The sequence below is a fragment of the Colias eurytheme genome, chromosome 21, assembly GCF_061535395.1.
Source record: "Colias eurytheme isolate Ceu_HAF_F1 chromosome 21, ilColEury1 Martin Lab GWU primary, whole genome shotgun sequence".
In the NCBI taxonomy this organism is placed as follows: domain Eukaryota; kingdom Metazoa; phylum Arthropoda; class Insecta; order Lepidoptera; family Pieridae; genus Colias; species Colias eurytheme.
In genome coordinates this window covers 3,435,421-3,456,776 of record NC_143000.1, presented here as the reverse complement: position 1 = coordinate 3,456,776, position 21,356 = coordinate 3,435,421, and the positions used below count along the sequence as shown (strand labels likewise).

General features: G+C 32.7%; 5 protein-coding genes and 1 long non-coding RNA gene across 6 annotated transcripts in view; 3 read left to right on the top strand and 3 right to left on the bottom strand.

Moving 5' to 3' along the window:
- LOC149899010 (uncharacterized) overlaps positions 1 to 21,356 on the bottom strand; it is a 156,612-nt gene that overhangs the window by 76,856 nt on the left and 58,400 nt on the right. The window lies entirely within an intron of this gene.
- On the top strand, positions 801 to 1,443 carry LOC149899017 (zinc finger protein 593 homolog). The gene is made up of 2 exons (XM_090114328.1): positions 801 to 1,000; positions 1,109 to 1,443. The coding sequence occupies exons 1-2, from the start codon at positions 889 to 891 to the stop codon at positions 1,441 to 1,443; spliced, it is 447 nt and encodes a 148-aa protein (XP_089970454.1). The 5' UTR covers positions 801 to 888.
- On the top strand, positions 1,394 to 2,850 carry Slimp (Seryl-tRNA synthetase-like insect mitochondrial protein). The gene has a single exon (XM_090114326.1). The coding sequence runs from the start codon at positions 1,394 to 1,396 to the stop codon at positions 2,810 to 2,812; it is 1,419 nt and encodes a 472-aa protein (XP_089970452.1). The 3' UTR covers positions 2,813 to 2,850.
- On the bottom strand, positions 2,842 to 5,430 carry Tango2 (transport and golgi organization 2). The gene is made up of 6 exons (XM_090114327.1): positions 5,035 to 5,430; positions 4,834 to 4,944; positions 4,480 to 4,600; positions 3,709 to 3,930; positions 3,353 to 3,451; positions 2,842 to 3,017 (listed from the first exon to the last, which is right to left on the bottom strand). Exons 1-6 carry the CDS (start codon positions 5,174 to 5,176, stop codon positions 2,882 to 2,884), a joined length of 831 nt encoding a protein of 276 aa, XP_089970453.1. The 5' UTR covers positions 5,177 to 5,430; the 3' UTR covers positions 2,842 to 2,881.
- On the top strand, positions 13,685 to 18,721 carry LOC149899014 (uncharacterized). The gene is made up of 11 exons (XM_090114097.1): positions 13,685 to 13,979; positions 14,061 to 14,328; positions 14,489 to 14,651; positions 14,866 to 14,942; positions 15,208 to 15,338; positions 15,545 to 15,684; positions 15,772 to 16,739; positions 17,070 to 17,233; positions 17,594 to 17,703; positions 18,121 to 18,225; positions 18,543 to 18,721. Exons 1-11 carry the CDS (start codon positions 13,947 to 13,949, stop codon positions 18,577 to 18,579), a joined length of 2,196 nt encoding a protein of 731 aa, XP_089970223.1. The 5' UTR covers positions 13,685 to 13,946; the 3' UTR covers positions 18,580 to 18,721.
- LOC149899011 (Fanconi anemia group J protein homolog) overlaps positions 18,672 to 21,356 on the bottom strand; it is a 52,924-nt gene continuing 50,239 nt past the window's right edge. The window contains exons 17-19 of the mRNA XM_090114100.1: positions 21,007 to 21,131; positions 20,107 to 20,233; positions 18,672 to 18,855 (exon numbers count right to left, since the gene is read on the bottom strand). Of these exons, the coding sequence (XP_089970226.1) occupies positions 18,751 to 18,855; positions 20,107 to 20,233; positions 21,007 to 21,131 (357 nt within the window). The 3' untranslated portion in view covers positions 18,672 to 18,750. The remainder of the gene's footprint in view (positions 18,856 to 20,106; positions 20,234 to 21,006; positions 21,132 to 21,356) is intronic.

The window sequence follows — 21,356 nt, the reverse complement described above, 5'->3', positions numbered from 1 at the left end:
CGCTCCATGAATGTCACGTCAAATAAAATGCGGCAAATTAGCCACATTTTACCACAATTATCTCGTTTTCGCTTACGGTAATTGAATCATACCATCTCACTTCGACGTCTAAATCGTGTGTGCTACCCGATATATATTACTTTATGGTGTGTGCGTTCGAGTGCCGTTTTTGAAGATCGAATACGTAGTGTTGGTCACCTACCTACATTTATTACTTAAAATATCATTGCCATTATGAATACGGGTTCTACAGGATTTAGGACCTAATAAATAATACACAAACATTATAACAACAAGTTTATTGCAATTTAAAAGTACCTATACATAATATTATGTACTGGTATGCTATAACTCTCGATTAGGTAATTCGCAGTAGACTACACTGGATGCGTAGTCGCTGGTAACACCTGTGCTAGCATCACAGAACATTAAAAACAAATAGAAGTGCTATAATATCATAATTACTATGAAAACCAGTGTCGCCAAACCCACACATTTAAACCGATAGTTATACAGTACACTACAAGTAATCTATGCCTTTGATTGGACAGCTTAATTTGAGTAAAAACTGACTTAGGTTATAAATTCAGCATTTCAATATGTACACTAACGCACCATGTTACGGTTTATTTTAGTATAACATCTCTAGGTATATTGGCTGTTTTGTTTCTCATTGCACAGAAATTCCAAATTCGAAAACATTCAGCTACTCCACAACAGAGGGCGTTAGTGGCTAGCATACACCAAAATTTAAACACACGATAGCTGCCAACTGTCAAGTCACATTCGTCAAACGTCATTTGACATCTGTCAAGGTCCTGTTGTCGAAGCTGGTTTTTATAAACAAGCAAATTGCATTTTTAAACCAGACAGCGAAGAAGAATTATTATGACTTACAAACGCAAAAAATACCATGTTGGTGATACACATTTAAAGAAGCGTTGGCGAGTGCGTAATAGAAAGAAGGATTTAGACGAAATAGATGGTGATCTCAAAGAAGGTAAATCATACATGTGATTAGCAAATGTCACATGGCGAAATCTGACGTTAAATTTTTAGGTTATTTGTAAATTTATGTTCCAGTTGCGATAATATATTTCGTTTTTAGGAAAGGCGGAGAAATTATTAAATCAAGATGTTGATTTAGACCTGCCAGGCGCGGCGCAACATTACTGTTTACATTGTGCACGATATTTCATAGACGACAAAGCATTGCAAGAACATTTTAAAACAAAGGTACATAAACGAAGATTAAAAGCATTAGAATTAGAACCCTATACTATCGAAGAATCGGAAAGAGCGGCTGGATTTGGTAACTTTAAACTTCCAAATAAAAGAAAAATAGTAACTCAAAATACAGAAGTATTGGATAAAGATGGAGATGTGGTGATCGATGAAGATACGCCAAGCAAAAAGAAGAAGACTGAAGAAAATGCTGCTTAAAAGTTTAAGTAAACTTTTACATAAGACTTATGTTATCAACTTCTCACCTCATAGATATTCTGCTTTGTTTATAAATGGACCGAAAGCTACTGAACATTTTGTATTTTTGCTGCCACACATTGACTACCCTGATCGGACGAGAGATAAAGATGGTTTATTAAGTATGATAAATAAAAGAAAGTCTAATTTTGATTTGGACAAATTGGAAAATCTTTGGAATGTTTACATAGATTTGAAAAAACATAAAACTGATTGTGATAACAGACGAAATGAATATTCAAAACAATTAAATGAATTATATAAAAATGAAACTGAAGGAAATTCAGAGATAGAGAAGTTAAAAATTCAAATGAACTTAATAAAAGAAAATTTAAAGAACTTAAAAGCTCCATTATGGGCAGCAGAGGAAGCTGCAATTGTTGAAGCCCTAAAGTTGCCCAACATACTGCATAATCTTACTCCCGACAATGAGAATAGATTGATTTATGAACACAAACAACACCCTAAGAATAATAAGAACCATTCAATAATAGGGCAAGAGCAAAACTTATTAATGTTCATGAAAAATAATAGCTATTACCTGTTAGGTGATGCAGCATTATTTGAGCTCGGAGCCAAGTTTTATTTCAGCAATTATTTAAAAAGTAACAATTTTATTCAATTCTCATGTCCAGATTTTGTTAAGAGTTTGATTGTTGAAGGATGTGGTATAGATCATACCGACCCTAATTCCACATATATTTTACATGACCATGAAAATAGTGAAATCAGTGAAGATAAGCATATGCATTTAACTGGAGCTGGCTCCTTATGTTCTTTTTTTGCTTATCATGCTAAGAATGTTATTTACAGCAAGTATTTGCCACTGCAATATTTTTCTATGGGCCGGCTTTATATCCCCGGCGATAGTAAAGAAAATAGTTTGTTCAATGTCAGTCAGTCATCAGTTGTGCAAATGTTTATTGCAACTAAAGATAATTCAGATGTTGACACTCAGTTAAGTAATGTTATTGAAATTATAAAGAATTTGTATAGCAAATTGGACTATCACTATAGGTTAGTTTATGTGTCAGCAGACAAATTGCACAGTTGGGAAGCTTTAAGACTTTCTATTGAAATGTACTCAACATCTTTAAGTGAATACATAGAAGTTGGTAGTGTGTCTCTCAGTGGTGATTACATCAGTAAGAGGCTCATGTTTATGTATACTGATAATAAACAAAATAAATTCCCTCACATCCTCTCTGGTACAATACTGAATGTACCAAAGTTTTTAGCTTGCGTCTTAGAACTAGATGCTGACTTTGTTATACCAGAATCCTTTATGGTAGGAAATTGGAAAGATACAGTTGATGTAAATAATAAATAATTGTATATTTATCACAAAAAATAAAAATATACATAAATCATGTTTGTTTTATTTTATCATCCTTTTAAATTAAACATTAGGTTTTATAATAAATTGAAAATCGGATCTTTTCCATTCAGGCTTTGAAAGGTCAATCGGAGATTGTAAATATATTTCTATAAGATCCACTTGTCCAGTCTTTGTTACCAGCAACAGAGTGTGGGTTCTGTAAGAGATTAAATTTAACATAATATACATAATTATGAAGACTAAAATGAAAAAAATCTTGTTTGATTAATGGAATAATTGGTACATAATATTATATATAACTAGCGGTCCGCCCCGGCTTCGCCCGTGGTACATATGAAAAATAGATGTTGGCCGATTCTCAGACTTACCCGATATGCACAGAAAATTTCATGAGAATCGGTCCACCCGTTTCGGAGGAGTATGCAGACTAACATTGTGACACGAGAATTTTATATATAATATTATGGTGATAATATAATTTGCTATATAATGTATTATATTACAAAATAAAATAAGTTAAATGATTTGTACCTGGTACCATAGCGCACAGGAGGAATAGTTACAAAAACTGAACTGAACCAGTGATAGTCATTTGGCTTTTTTTTTTGAAGCTCTGGATCCGGAAGATGCCTGTAAGCAAAAATACATATAAATGATCTTTGTAGAAAGTGCGAGTAAGAGTAGAATAGACTAGAGATAAAGAGTAGAAGAGAATAAAAATCTAGTCTAGTTTATATTTTCTAAATGACTGAAGTATTTTTTATATTATCTACCAGGGCTAACCCAGGTTGAGCTAAGACCTTAGGTAGTGATTGACCAAAAAAGGTTACATATACAGTATAGAAATGTACAAAACCAACAAATATTCACAATTTTAATATACTCACTTCTCTTCCCATCTCAATAGCTCAATTAGTTTTTCAACCAACATTGCCTTATTTTCGAGTTTCTTATGATCTTCACATATATCTTTCATCTTTTTCTTTCCCTCTTCTACCTTTTTCAAAGGATTGTTTGGGAGGCTATTTGAAAAGCCTACACAAGCTTCATTGTATTTCTCCAGTTTGTTTGTAGCATTGTTGTATGTTTGAATCAAGGGCTCATTATTCCTGTTGATATAACATCAATTAAAAAAAAATTATACTGATATATTAAAAAAAACAAGCTATTCTTAAAAATAAATGATAACAATATAAGCAGGATGAAATATATCAAGCATACCACAACATGAAAATATTAATAATATACTATAATTTTTTGTCATCTCTATTGAACATTCTTTAGAGTAGGTATCATTAATATAAAATAAACAACTAGAGACTAGACTCTTATGCATACTCAAAAATTGTCTGAAGCAAAACCATGCTTGCATGTCTGTTAGGCAGAGTTTTCTTTAACATGAAATAAGGTGCAAATTTAAATGAATATTTCATGCCACTGTATTTTTTACAACCTTTTAATAGATGATTGTTTGTTTAATTGTTAAAAGTATATCAACAATATCATTGGATAGAATTGTATGAATAGAAATAATAGTTTTTGTGATACTTATAATTATTAATGTATGATTAATAGCATGTTTAGTTATAACTTATAATGATGATGTTACAAAATATGGTATGCATGTGTAATGATTCATGTAAATTAATTTTTCTTACCTAATCTCTATTGCTACTAATATAAACTCATTGCAGTCTTGAACATAATTTTGTATAGTTTGTATATAAGAATCGGTTGTTGAATTATTTATAACATAGTCTGCTACTATTTTACCTCTACCTTAAAATGTATCAAAAAGATAGATGTTGATAATTCTATGTTTTTAAAATTTAGAATGGATGTAGTTATGTTTTTGTCTATTTGAAATACCACATTATTAGCATTGTATAGAAGACTACTATCAAATTTAATAAATAAAAATATTGTTCATTGAACTCACATAATTTTAAGAATCAAGAACTACTACTTACTACATTTAAGTCGCAAATACTTCCAATATCCTATCTACTTACTTTTGGCATTTACTTTTTTAACACCAGGCAAATTGAGTAACACTCCCAGTTTATTTTGCAATGATGAATATGCTAACCAGGTGCCTTGACACTCTGCTTCCATATCTCTCCCTGTAAAATGAATTAAATAAAATGAAAATAAGACATTGTTCTGTGATTAAAAATTAATCTTTTAATGACAAAAACAAATAATCTGCTTACCTCCATAAACATGTGGATGTTCTTTCCACGAAGACATATTTGTTGAAGGGCGGTCATAATATTCATCTCGGTTAGTAGCTATTATTAAACTATAATCACTTTCTTGATCATCAAAGGCGTTGTAAATAAATATAATACACATTTTTAGTACCAAAGCCGGAATACGGTGATCTACGCTATAAAAATATTCACTTTTTATTTATTTTTACAAATTATTTATAAAATTTCGGCCCCAAAAGCTTAGTTATCTTATAGTCAAAATTATATATTCCCTTTATATAATAGTTTTGCTATCTTCTTTCGAAAATAATCAATGTTATCATGTTTATTCGTATTTCGTAACCTGATCAAATTTCAGAGTACAAAAAACAAAACAAATAGAAACAGAAAGACAAGACTGAGCATTAAGCGTCTTATTCACGGTCTATCCCCGACGTACGTCGGCTCAAGGCCGCGGTGCTGGATGTATCCTACTGACGATCGTGCGCGCATCAAGCATGGCTAGGGTTGCCAACTTTTATTTGAAGAAATAGAGTATATGATTTTAAAGGAGGTAAATAAAGAGTAAATAAATATTTTTAAAAATGTATTTTTTTGTACTTTTTGCAGTACCTAAGAATTTTTCATTATTTTTAAATGAATTATATGAATCCAAACATTTCAAATCTAAATTTATATAGTTTAAGAGCTCATTTTTAATTAATTTTTAATGAAGCTCAGTTTCTCTTCCCGCCACTTCACATTCATGACCGAAAAGACTCTTTCAGTAAATGCTGAAGTGGCGGGAACAGAGAGTATATAGCTAATCATTTTTTTTTTTAACAAACAAATTCGTCAACATATTTATTTTAAATAAATTGCCATTTTTCTGCCGTGGACTTTTGCATAAAATCTGTGTTATTCAACAATTCGCCTTGAAGTTCTTTTAAAATAATAACTTCTGAATATAAACTGTCCATGTGTACTTTTTAATATTATCATTACTTTTGGATCAACCTATGTAGGTATGTTTAGTCTTCGTAAATTAAGTTTTCCTTCTATAATTTGTTCTAAATTATTAAATTCAATAATATTTTTTTAAAGATATTGTATTTAGAGAGTTATCACTACTAAAATCAAACCATTTTTCTAAATAAATCAAACAAATTTTGTCTTGGGGAATTGGGGATACAGACGATACAGTAAATAGTCAACTTTTTTGGTTTTGATAATGGGTTTGCATAATATTACATGACTGGCACTCACTTATAGTAAAAATTGTGTAAAATAGAGTATTTTAGCATTATAGATTATAGAGTATGCCTACATGATAGTACAATACTCTATTTTATCACAAAAAAATCATATCAATAGGCCACGTTTCCAAGTATTTACATTAATTTCTGTTGGCAACACTAATCTGCTGTACGTCCGCGCTATTCACTGTCCATCTGCACGACGTTCGCGGTGGTGGGGGTGCTCGCTGGATGAAAATTTGGTCGTGCACATCCAGCAAGATAATAATAATAATTATTGACGTACGTCAACGCTATTCACTGTCGTTTTGCGTCGTGCATCGTGTATGACCTTGGCGGGACGTACGTCAAGATGGACCGTAAATAAGACGCTTTAGACAGGTCCAAACTCCTCTATAAACTCTCTATAAATTACTTGCTCTGTGCTCCTCTACACCACAGATTAATACAGATAACAGAGTGAACTGTTTAGATTAATGTGTATGTCGTCCTGTGATGTCGTCGTAAGATTATATAAATTTAAACCGTTTATAGATAATAATACTCGCGAGATGGTAATCTTGACAAATCGTGATAAGTAACTCATTATTTTTCTTTAGATTAATGCGAATAAATCGCTGATAATTCGACTTTCCAGTCGAAAATTTACTTTTCCCAGTAGGTACTTACAATACAGCAAGTCGACGGAGGGGCTCTTCATTTTGTGTAGTCACTATATTAGTCTAAAACAAATTCACTGTCGCTATCTGTCCGTCCATGGTTATTTTTTTTAGATAGGTATAGTAGTTCTAGAGAAAGATTTTACCGAAAACGATGCCCCGCGCAATTCTAAAATGTACAGCAGTGTTCGTATACTAATCGGCGTAATCTCATTCATCTCATCTTTGGTGGAAAATCACCCGTACATCCGGCTTCGCAGTCACGGTAAATGTGTTCTAGCTGAGCTAGTTACACATACGTGTAACAGTGCCATTTCCTTCGTCAATCGACGTAACATTCGCTACGAGTATCATCATGAACCACTATTCACATATATATCTTCCCTTTGACGCCCGAAAATCATTAATTTAATACGAATCTCTTTGTTGCTTTTCAAACTTTATTTGTGCCATAAATAACAAACAGGTCTGTATATCTTCTGTATAAATTTATTCTTATTTCTATTATCTGTGCCAATTTTCATCTTCGAATCTTCGATGATCGATCTTTCATCATTCATGTCTGTGTTCATGTCACAGCCAGGGGGCGTTCACTTTGTTCCACGATCTATGCAACATACCTTTGGGGGTACGAGCACAGCAAGTGTGGTCATAAAAAAATAATATATTATTATGATACGGCAACACTAAAAAATTATAGAACTTCTGTATTAGGTACCAAATGAAAATGCCAATTCCTGATTTGGGGAGAAAGTAAGCAAAGAACAAGTATAAAATTTTCATATTAAGAAATATAAACAAGTTCTAAGTGCAAATATTTATATAAGAGATAAATAAAGATACATAGTTATTACATATCAATAAATTTGCTACTGCTAATAAACTTTATTTTTGCAAATGTTAGACTTAGTGGAATAGTAAGTGGAATTCGAAGTACGAAATTGGCAACCCAAAGCTTGACAAATGGCGGATTTTTGTTTTCATTTGTTGCGTGGTGTTTTCTAGCGTTGTTGGGTGTTTTTGAAAGGTTTTGGTTCTTGTTTTTGTGATAATTTGTAGTACTTATTAACGTTGAGTTGAGTTCCGCTCCTCCGTTTACTAGCAAATATTACATTGTGCGGCATACCTAACCTAATCTGTGTGGTGATTCTTTCGTTTGAGATAGAGACTCCCAAAATGAAGGAAAATCAAAGGAAGTGTGTGAAGTGCGGACGTTCTCCTGCCAAGGACTCGCGTGTTAAGTTGTATCGTTTTCCCCGACCGGGAACAACTAACATGCTTCGGTATGTTAAACAAACTAAAACTTATTTTGTTAACTTGTATGAATATTGACATTTTGATCTGTTGAACTACATTGCTTAACTTTTTTTTCAGTTGTGAATTGTGGGCGAAATATTGTTTCCCCGATAAAAACCGCACCTCAGAATTCCTGAGAAAACTCTTCACAGAACACTATATGCTGTGTGATCAACATTTTAAACCATGCTCATTTAGGGATTATAATGCTAAAAAGCTGCTAAGATCAGCCGTACCAGAGGATGTTAAGGTAAATGTTCTGTTTTATGTTATAAGATGTGCAGATAGAGTATAGATCTGTAAATGGCGTCTAATAAGTATCCGCCACCATTTTCAGATCTATTCTTTATCTGCGCAGGTTATACTTACAATACGGCTACAACATACAAACAAGACGGCTGCTGCTATAATGTAAAGCTTCATATTACAGCACAATACTGATACATTCGGACTAAAGTCAAATGAAAGTGATATAATATTACATTACACATACGTTGTGGTGCCCAGCTATACTTTTATACTATGCTATACTATACATATAGCTTTATATTATGGCATCCTTAATTTCTTAGTGATTTACCTGAATTGTTTAAATAAGAATTTTTATTTATTTATTTACAGAGAGTTGTTCTGAATCCCGTAAGCAGGTTGTCTGACTCTGGAAATGTTGTTCTAAGCAATAAGGATGATGCTTCACCTGGTACATCAAGGTCCGTTCTTTGTGAACAAACAAATATTGTTATAAATATTGCTTCACAAAGAAGGGTTGATCCAACACCTGGTCCTTCCTTTTCTAAAGAAGAAGTTGACACAAAGCCTGGTTCATCACATTTACCCCAAAAATTTGACCCTAATGAGACAATCTCAAAACAAAGATATTATATGACAAAATGTCGGAAATTTATGCAAAAAATATGCAAATTAAGAAATACAATTACCAAATTAAAGAATGACGAGGTGCTAAAAGCTTTAGACACAGATAAATATGTACAGCTTCTATCAAAATATATTACTCCATCATTGGCACTGATTTTACAAGGAGAAATAAAAAATTTTCGGAGAAAAGAGAAAGGGCGACGTTGGACAAAGGAGCAAAAAATTACTGCCCTGAGAATATATAAAAGATCACCAACATGTTATAATCTTCTACGGAGATTAATAATACTGCCCTCACCATCATCTCTAAAAAAATTGCTGCAGCTTTTTGATTTAAAGGTGGGAATAAATAAAAAAATATTTGAAATGTTGAAAAAAGTTTCAAAAAATCTGAAACAAAAAGACAATGAATTTATTTTGTCATTTGATGAAATATCAATAAGGAAGCATTTATTATACAATAACAAAAATGATTTAATTGATGGCTACCAGGATCACGGATTACAGGGTAGATCATCTCAAGTAGCATGTTATGCTCTTGTTTTCATGTTGAGTGGTATCCGTAAACAAATTAAACAACCAGTTGCTTTTTATTTATCTGGGTCATCTGTTAGTGCAGACAGACTTTCGGTCTTGATCAAAGAGGTAAATAAATTAAATGCAACTTTTATTTTTATATTCTTAAATTTTCACTGTTTTCAGAGCTAATTATTATTTTATATTTTAAGGTTCTCTACCACTGCTTCGAAGTCAATATAAATGTTTCAGCAACAGTATGTGATATGGATGGAGTGAATAGAAAAGCTCTGGGGACACTAGGAGCTACTCCAGAAAATCCTCAAATTGAAATCTACAACCATAATGTTGTCACACTTTTTGATGCCCCTCATCTGTTGAAATGCTTCAGAAATTTATTTATGAAATACAACATCAAATCTAAAACCAATATCAGTTCTGATGGAAAAGTTGGTGAAGGTAAGAATCACTAATCATAATTCTTCTAATAATATAATTTAGGTACTGCCGCAGTCTGTGGTTTACAAGTATCCATGGAAAAGAAAGATGGAGCCAGATGGAGCAGGCTTTTACCCACATGTAAATAACGCAATGCAATATAATAAATGCTAAAGTTTGGATGTCATAAGTAATCAATATCAATATGCCACGGGCAGAAGCTAATTTTATAATCAGTGTTTGTCTACACTAACATTATAAAAAGGAAAACTTTGTTTGTTTGTTTGATTGTAATGAATAGGCTCATAAACTACTGGGCCGATTTTGATGAAATTTGGCACAAACAATCTTTAGACCCTGAGAAAGAACATAGGCTACTTTTTATTGCAAAATATGTACCACGGGCGAAGCGGGGGTGGACCCCTAGTATATTATATTATGTACTAGCTTTCCACCCGCAGCTTCGCCCGCGCAGTCAAAGAAAAACCTGCATAGTTCCTGTTCCCGTGGGATTTCCGGGATAAAACCTATCCTGTTTCCAGGGGTAAAAAGTAGCCTATGTCCTTTCTCGGGTATTAAAATATCTCTATACCAAATTTCATGCAAATTGGTTCAGTAGTTAAGGAGTGATTGAGTAACAGACAGATTGATAGAGTTACTTTCGTATTATATTATTAGTATGGATGTGTGATGTGTGAAGTATGTTTGTGTGATTTATATACATTTTATGCAGTAACTAGCTATGCTTGTACCGTGACTTAGCTCGCTTTGATTTTGAAAAAATTATATATATTTCTGACTGCATGTAATGATTAAAATATAATTATTTTGGTACATAAATGCATACATACTTATAAGGCTCTTTTTTCTAATTCCAGGTATTGCGAAATGGACCCACATAAAAGAGTTCTATGACCTTGATTCACAAAATGACCATTTTGTTTTTGCCCCAAAACTTCGGACTGAACACTTAGCTCCTAACTCAAAACAAAAAATGAGAGTTAGTCTCGCAGCTCAGGTTTTAAGTCACTCTGTGGCAGCTGGCATGTACTGCAAAATTGCTAAAGGTAATAAAACTACAAATATGTCACATGTTCCCATGGAGTACAGAGAGAGAAGAGGTGTTATTACTTCTCTAAAAAAATGCGGTGACAATGCGCGAGGTGGAAGTCAGAAATGCGAATTGGTGGAAATCAAAATATATTTTGATTTCTACCAATAGCTGGACATGAAAATAACAAATGAAATGACATTGACACAAAATGAAATACCCCTTTCAGTACTCCATGCATGTTCCCTTTTTTTAATTTTAACTTGTCAAGTACCGGTTTTCAAAGTCAGTTGATTTTAAATGGTTAGGGTTTGTTCAATATGGTGTACCTACTGACCTCTCATATTTAAATTTTTTTTTATAGGTGAACTACCACAAGAAGCAATCATAACCGCTGATTTAATTGTTGATATGGACAATTTATTTGACTGTCTAAATAGTGACAGTCAGGATTTAAAAAATGGAAAAAAGTGTTGCACAAACATGAATGACCGAACGCCACATATTCAATTATTTAAAAAAATGAAATCATTTTTCCAAAACATGGAATTTGTAGGATGCCGCAGCAAGCCACCATCGCTATATGGTTGGATTTGGACAATAAATGGTGTAGAACAGATATGGCAAAATATCAAACAAAAATACCAAATAAGCAGTTTGTGCACAAGAAAGTTGCAACAAGACCCGCTAGAAAACTTATTTGGTATTATAAGGGGAAATTGTGGAGCAAATACCAACCCAACAACGGGGCAATTTATAGCAGCTTTGAAGACAGCTGTCTTGAGTCGCTTAGCAACTACAGGAGCCAAGGGAACTAACTGTGAGACAGACCATAACGAAGCAATCATTAATAATTTTAAAACTCTATTTACAAGATCTGTAACAACAGAAAAAGAAAATGAAGACGAAGGACCTGTTCCTTTTACAATAGAATTTAATATAAAAGAATTGGATGGTGAAGAAGAAATGATAGTGACAAATGATACACAAGCTTGTGCTTACGTTGCGGGATTCATTCTAAAAAAAATAGATACTAAGTGCAATGATTGCAAAGAATCATTATACACAAAAGAAAAAGGCCTAGAACACCTTTTTATAGAAATGAAGGAGTATGATGCTAAAGATAGATTAAAATATGGTTCCAATATATTAATTAAGACCATAGAGTTGTGCTCAAAATATATAAAATCCTTTTTAGAGAAAAACTCACATTTAGAAAATATAAAAAGCCAGTGTACAGAAATTTTATTAAAAACCATAAAGTTTGATTTTATCAAATGTATGAACCATAGAAATACATTAATTAAAATTATAATAGAAAGCATTTTTTATATTTGCATGAAAAGATTTTGTAGTCTTAAAAATAGACAGTTCATTGTAGAGGCATCAGCAGCAGCGTTGAAGAAAAAAATTAAAATTCTTAAACATGTGTAAAATTATAAATAAAGGGGTTTGGGTATTTTTGTATGGGCCAGTGGCGTCGTTATGATCTTTCGCGGCAAGTGATGAAACTTGGATATTTTAAAAAGAGCAATATCTTGCGTGTATTTAAGCTTTTATAAACATCGTTTGGATTAGAATTCGTAAATAACGGACAAACCTAAGAAACTCAGAAAAATCTTATAATAAATAATCTAAATTCTAGGCAAATGAATAATACAAAACCAAATATCTCTGTTCCTAATACGTTACGAGATTTATGTTCATAATAACTTTTGCTCACAATATATTGCTCATTTAAAATATCCAAATTTTATCACGGGCCGCGAAAGTTCATCACGACGCCAACTTTACCCAAACCCCTTTATCATGTTGTATAACTTTTCCACTACTAAGCTCCAGATACACTGCCATCGAATCCGTGGTGGATGCGAAGCGGGATAGTGAGATTGAGATTCGGTAACGGCACGCATTTCAGCCAATGTGGCAGGGTTCATACAATCTCAGGATACAAACTATCCCACTTCGCCTCCGACACGGATTCGATAGCAGTATGTCTTGAGCTTTAAGGAGGCCGGCCACGAACGATTTTTTGTCAGCGACAAAACTGCTTGGAATTTTTGAAGATTTTTGTGAATATTTTAGAAGAAAATCCTAAAAATATAAAAAATTGGTTCATTTCATTCAATTATTTTATCCTGTAGTAATAAGAATCACTGATGTGATGTGCTGTTGATAATGTTATTGGAATATAAACGGTACTTATTCTAGTTAATGTTAATGTTAATTTTTAAACTAATTATAATAATTATTAAACATTTCCTAGAACACTTTGCTGTTTTTTTTAGCAAAACCTTTCCTTGAACTTGATATTCCATCAGCTTTGAAAAAATATGTACTTTAAATACATATAATTTGTGTGTAAGTACATATTTTTTCATACCTGATGGATCATAGAATAAAATTTTTATCAATCTTCAAGTCATGTGACTATTTAAAGTTTGAAAAGCCCGCCAGTAAATAGTTTAAGGGGGTACCAACTAGATGGCGGATCAATCGTCTTCGTTTCTTTTTTTTTTGTATGAAGTTGTCATTCTTCTCGCCGAAGGTGAGTAGTATATTCTTTGGTCACAGCTGTCTGTCATTCATGATTCAAGTTGTTTACAGCCTACAGGTTTATTAAAATTTTCTATTTCTTTGCTGTGGTTTTGATTAAATTCCATAATTTTAGCTAATCTGAAAGCGAAATGCAATTTAATCAAGATGTACTGTTTTATAGCGTGTCACCGTAACTTTTACTGAAAATGATGGGGTCTATGTCAGTGAAATAGTAATATAATTAGGCCGTTTCATTATTGTGCACTAGATTTTTACACAAACTTTATTTTAACAAAATAAAGGATGGATTCAAATCTTTCTTTTTTTAGTTTACCCGTAAGTAGCACTAAATTATTGGAATGTCACAATCCTGTAATAATGTGGCATTGGTACTATAACTTGTACGGTATTTTTCAGTTCGTAGATTCGGAGCAGTCGGAGCTAGGTATAAGCAAAAGGGAAATAGACTGTAACTTTGATATTCATAACAGTTTGACGACTAGTGGCGCACTATTAGGTGGTGATGATGTTCTCGCTCAGTTCCTTACTGACGGCCCCTTGGAGGAACCTGACCTCAATGGGCCGACGACCTTGCATTGTGAAATTTGTAAGAAGAAATTTGACAATGCAAAAAAGTATTACGGTCATTTACGGGTCCATTCAAAAGACAATCTTTGGATATGTGGTGAGTATTTATAGCAAAATTAGAATAGTTTTGTATGCTATGAACGCATACCTACCTATTATTATACAATATACATACAATTATTATCTTCATAAATCAACTTAAAATCTTGCTGAGAGTAATTGGCAGTTTTATAAAATTTAATTTATTTTATTCATAGATAAGTGTCCAGACCAGAAATTTTCAATCAAGCAAAACTTAATGAAGCATAGTTTAATACACAAGCCATTACCCAAGGTTTGGAAGTGTCCGCAGTGCACTATGGTATTTGATTCTTTGTGGCGTCTTCAGCAACATTTATTTGCTAAACACCTTGATTACAGGTATTTAAATTATTGATATAGTGTAATTATTATCCTTAATATCTTTTTCAAGTGGCATCTTATGGAAAAGAATGAGATATTCTAGTTTGGTTTTTAAAATAGCTCTGGTAATTAATCACCAAGAGAATTTTTTATTTATTTATTTATGAAATTAGTACTCATTTTCTGTTTGTGAAATTCTTGTGTATATTAATGAAAAATGTCTCTATTTTAGACCTCATAAATGTGATATATGTGAAAAATCATTTCATAAGATGTCAGACTTAAAAAAACATAAAGATGTACATGAAGGTAAGAATTCTTGATGATGTTTGTTAAAACATAAATATCTTAATAGTAAACAAGCTTTATAAACTAGAAAAATATTGATATAAAAAATATAAAAAAATATTAATTCCCATTTCCCAGTTGCTTATTTAAACAGTAAAGTAACAAAATCTACAATAATATATTTGAATTAAACAGTAATAAATTATTTTAAATAGGTGCATATTGTTATTTATTTATCACACTGTGTATTAATATATATAAATCCATAAACACTTTATATTTTTAGGTGTTTCTAGATATGAATGTCCAAGATGTCAAAGAAAGTTTAAGGATTCATCTAATTTAAAGAGGCACATGTTGAGACATACCAATATAAAACCATACAAATGCTCTGGTTGCCAGCATTCATTTAAACAGGTATATATATAATTTTTAGAGGATTTGAATGCTATAATACAAAAATATCAAATTCAGTTATTCTATAATATAATATATTATTCCTTATATTCCTATATATTCTTCCTTATATGTATAAGGAAGAAATACAGACCATATATGAAATAATATTATTCTAATTCATATTCTATTGTAATTTTACCCTTAATGATAATGTCATCTTTTAGATAGCATCACTGAAACGCCACCAAAACAATTGTTCCTTATATTTTAATGCAAATGTGGACAGGACAACTAGAAAAAATTATTGCAGAGAATGTGGAATGACATTTCAATACAAAAGTGCATTGCTGGAGCACTGTGTTAGGTAAGTCTTATACACTAAAAATGTTACTTTAAAATATAAAAATTTAAATAACTTCAATCAAATAAAACTTATTTTTTTTTATTTCAGGCAACACACTGATCCAAATACAGAAGGAACAAGTGATCAAAATCAAATCAATATTGATGCAAACAGAACTGTTGATAATATTGTAGATGACATTCTGTCTGCAGAAGATGATTATATGACCATGACAACTGGCCATGAAATGTTGAACAATTTCAATCCCACTATCCAGAACTTCACTGATACAAACTTAGATGACAATTTAATGCAAATAGAATTCCTCAAAGATATGAACCAACTACACACTTTGGATGATGAACTTCTGTACAACGATTTGGATTTTGATAGCTTTCAAAATGGTCAAATTTTCAACATGAACCCTGAAGATCTTGATTACAATTGCGATAATTCCGAAATATTTGATTACACAAATGGTGGGAAAAGCATTGAACATGATATAATGAATGCTTTATATCAAGTTAAACCTGAACATCTAACGGATGAATTATTTAATTTAAACACATTTGCGGAAAAACCACCAGAGCCTCTTCCAAATACATTGACAGATGAATGTGCAACTATTTTCGAAAGTGACGTAGATCTGGAAGCTAGCACGAATTTAGCTGCAAATTTGAACCAGTTAATAGGAGAAAACAGTGTGCAATATATATCTACAGAAGATGATGATACATTTATAATAAGTTTAAACAGTGAGATAGATGCAGAAAAATTAACAGACATGCTGAATATAGGGGTTGAATGTGTTGAAAATGATGAAGATTATGAATATGATTTAAATACTGGTGATGATAATAAAAGTCGCAGTCTTTTAGATAATATAGTGCCAGTTATTTTGAGAGTAACATCAGTGAACCCAACACCTGTACTTACCGAGAGTGAAAATAAGATAGATGAAAAGAAAGATAAGAATAGTACTAAATCTAATGCCAAAAGTAAAAAGAGCAGTGTCTATGTTTGCACTACTTGCAATAAAGTATTCAATAGAAAAGATAATTATAGATCTCACATTGGTAAGTCGAAAGGACAACCAATTTTGTCAATGGAAAAACATAATATTATGTTTCAAATTAGTTAAAAACAGAAATTATTTAAAATGTTATTTAATTATTATCATGAATTTAATATTATAAACAAAATTTCTAAATCTTGAATTTAATATTATTTCAAAATTTCTATTAAGTTAGCGTTTGTTGTTTCTTCATAGAAAAATAAACGAAATTTCTTATCCATAAATAAGCAGAACAAACTAATCATTATTCCATTATTTTCGTAATTTCGTTTTAAATTCGTAATTAAACGAATCAATCGTTCCATTATTTTCAATTATAACTATTTTCTAGCAATCCACGAACCATCTCTCCGCCGTCACCGGTGTGAAGTGTGCGGCGAGCGGTTCGGCTACCGCTCTACTCTGAACAAGCATCGAGTTGCTGCTCACGAACCGAGGACACTGCCGGCACACGCTTGTCCACATTGTGAACAACACTTCTCAGCTAATTGGAAGGTATTGTGGTGATATTGAGAGACTTAATCCAACTTTTTAATACCATACCGGCCATCGATTAACGTAGTTTAGTTCAGGATAATTTTTTCAATTGAGTAAACCAACTTTCTAACTTAATGTCTAGGAACTGAATATAAATAAATAAATAAATAAATAAATAAAATGAATAATAAAAATGAATGTTTAATGTTTTGATAATTTTTTATACAATTTTACGAGTAGTTTCAAATTAGTTGAAATAATGCATGCATGAATAAATTGCATGAATAATAAATTCTTAATTGCATAAAAAATATCGCTAAATAAATTTTTCTGTATAAACCTGTTGTGTGTTATAAAATAATATAACTATTATTACAGTTAAAACACCACATTGAGCGTGACCACAAGCGGCAAACACGCTACGAGTGTGACTTCAAAGACTGCGGCAAGAAGTTCTTCAAGAAATGCGATCTCGTTGTACATAAAAGGTAAGTTTGATTATACAGAACTAGCTTACCGCCCGCAGCTTCGCCCGCTTTGTCTAAAACCTAATAAATTATATACTAAAACCTTCCTCTTCAATCACTCGTTCTATTAAAAAAAACCGCATCACAATCTGTTGCATAGTTTTAAAGATTTAAGCATACATAGGGACATAGGGACGGAGAAAGCGACTTTGTTTTATACTATGTACAGAATACAGATCATTCACTGTGAAAATATTGAGTTTTCTTAAAACAAAAATATTAAAATACCATTACATTTCAATGTTACAGAATATAGAATGAATTATTATCAACTAGTTTTTTTTTTGAATATGTAAAATGAGGTGGTTTGCATGTTAGCAATAAGTTCACATGTCTTTCTTGAAATAAACAAATAAAATATTATGTATTTTCCATCAGATACCACACTGGCGAGAGGCCATATTCGTGCGACATTTGCAAGCAGAGCTTCCCGCACGTTTCGCACCTAAAGAGACACGTTCGAAGTGTCGATTGTACGAAAAAGTACGTAATTTTAATATCTTGTAACATATATGTTATTATTGTAAATTATATATATGAGAACCGAGGATTTTTGAAGTCAAATTACTTTAGGCGCGTTGAGAGTAAAATTTCAAGGTTGCGTCATTGCAATACTGTCATGTCATGGAGTAAGGCGACAATTTTGGTATCTTTGAATCTTAAAGAAGTTTCACTTCTGACACGTGCGCTTGGCACACACGCTCTTTTTTATTAAATTGTCTTACCATAATGAAAAGCAAGATATTTGGAGATTTTATATTGTCTGATTGACTGATGACTAATGTATGTGTTTGTTTCAGGATTCGCAAGAAATACAAATTTCCAACGCTTGTATGAAAAACGAAAAATCATGATTACTTAACATTAAGTTTAACAAGTTATAAAATTATATGTTACCTATTTATATAAGTTAAGAAATAAGAAATAAATTATTGAAAAATATAAATTGTATTTGATAAATTAACAAAACCTTATAGAATATAACAATACAAAAAAGCGATTTATTTGTCACATGGAATCTTCAAGATCTTGTAAGGTCATGGCTTTCATGAAGGATTCTAAATTATTATCACTATTTAGCAGACTGTTGTATGTGTGGTGGTTGTTACCCATCTGTAAAAGAAAATATGATATTATATGTTTAATAAGATTAAAGTATTAATGTGAATTTGGTTTGCCTTTACTTAAAAACTAGGTAAAACAATAAAAACATTACAAATGCCGCGATTACCACAGCAGACAAGTTCTGTTAATAGAAACCTTATACAATTATTTCTACTATTCTACTACTCGGTTTGATAAATAAATGTATTGTAAATGGATACCAACAAGAAGCTTATATCTAATACACTGGAGATTTCAGTATGAACATTAACTTGTAACAAGAAAATATGACCTTGAATGACGCCTGTATGAAAAAATAAAAAAACATAGAGGCGTCATTCAAGGTCATATTTTCTTGTTACAAGTTAATGTTCATACTGAAATCTCCAGTGTATTAGATATAAGCTTCTTGGATACCAACAACCCATTAATGGACAGGTGCGAGTTTACTTCTATCTATATCTACGCGCAGTTGTGACAAAAACATTTTGGCAACGTTGCGTACCAAAACTATAGATACAAGTGCGTAGTGTACGTACTTATTTGCGCACCCACTCAGACAGATGCAAGTTCAAAGCTGGTTATAACCACATAGCTATAAGCACTTGTGTACGTACATAGTTGCGTACAAAAGCTAAATACATAATGAGTGTACGTATATGTATAGCTGCAGCGCCCCCCCCCCCTCGGTTCGAACACAATATACAGATACATACAGTAGGGAATCTTCATACAAAAACTTCGAAATGGCTCACGTACACAAGCAAGCGTGTTTACGAAGTGTGTTTGAGAATCGTAAGGGTATTAGCACAGTTGACAGATATAAGAATACTCTTCCGTATTTTCTCGTAAACACGCTTGCTTGTGTGCGTGAGCCATTTCGAACTTTTTGTATGAAGTTTCCCTATTGGTTGTATCTGTATACACCGCGCCCCAGTCGCTGCGTTGCCGCACGCAGCGCCCTACTGACCGGTCGGCTTGGTTGGTAGTGGCCCTGCCTTCCAAGCCAGAGGTCGTGGGTTCGATTCCCACCCGGGGCAAATATTTGTGTGATGAACATAGATGTTTGCTCTGTGTCTGGGTGTTAATTATCTATATAAGTGTTTATTTAAAAATATATATATGTATGTTTATCAGCCATCTGGTTTCCATGACACAAGCGAAAGCTTAGTATGGGATCAGATTGTGCCGTGTATGAAAATTGTCCTGAAATATTTATTATTTTTTTTTATTTTTTTACACGTATACAAGTGCACGTACATAGCTGCGCACCCACTTGGACAGGTGGTCGGTGTGTCGCGGCAGGCGGAAGCGCGCGTCCGCCAGCAGCACCGCGCCCCAGTCGCCCCGGTGCCGCACACAGCGCCCTACCGCTTGATTCAGCGCCCTGATTGTCATCATCAATGTTATTATCACAATTTAGAAAGAGAAAGAAAGCAAGAAAAATTATTTTAATATTATTATTGATCACAATTTAGAAAGAGAAACAAAGCAAGAAGAATATTTACATAGTGTTAAGTTGCAAACAAACTATCGGACACGACTTACGGACGCGTCTCTCAGCCGCGACTTATAGGGTGTGCACAATATCAAATATCCGGCGCACCAGACGCCAGACGCCAGTCCGAACGCTCAAGGTCAGCCCAAGGACTCGTCCGCAACTCACGCCTAACGCCTTATAGTTTGCACACCTCAATGTACAATCATTATCTAGATACCTATAAGTCGCGGATGTAAGCCGCATCCGTAAGTCGCGACCGATAGTTTGTTTGCACGCACGCATTACATAATATTGTATTACGATTTAAGAGTCAATATACGTCTTAAAATCATCCTCTGAAATTTTTTACTTAGCCCTAATCGCCTACACATAGTAAATTATCACCATAATTTAAATGTTAAACCATAATCGTTTACCAGCACAACTTAAAAAAAACACAACGATAGCGAACCTCGTTTCATATTAAACTATCACTGTCATTGCGACCTGCAAATGAAAGGAAGACGACGCGCACCTTATACGCAAATTTCGTCGCTGTGACTAGTCTGACGCAACACGCAATTTTATTTCAAACGTAAACACTAAAAGATTTTCCCAAAAACAAAAAAATCATGCATTTTAAAGGGCAAAGGGTAGAAAAAGGGCTTGGTTCCTCTTACCTATACGCTTGTACTTGAAGCCACATGCTGCCTGACAGTAAGTTCCTGCTTTTTGAGTACTTATCATTATATTTGATCTTTTCTTTCACCGCTACGTCATGCATATTCGGGAACGGCACACCTATCTGTTGAAGAAAACTGCGAATCTTAGTTTCAAAACAAAAATAAAGTAAAAATCTTTACTCAGGAAATAATTGGAAATAGTCGCATTATTTTTTAAAAGTAGTCCAACAAGATTTTACATGTTTTCTCTCCAAAAAAAAACCTATCTTGTGCTTGAACACGTAAAAAAAAAAAAAAAAATTAATCCCGAACTGGTCGAGCCAGTCCAGTTCTTCGTGTTTGCGAAC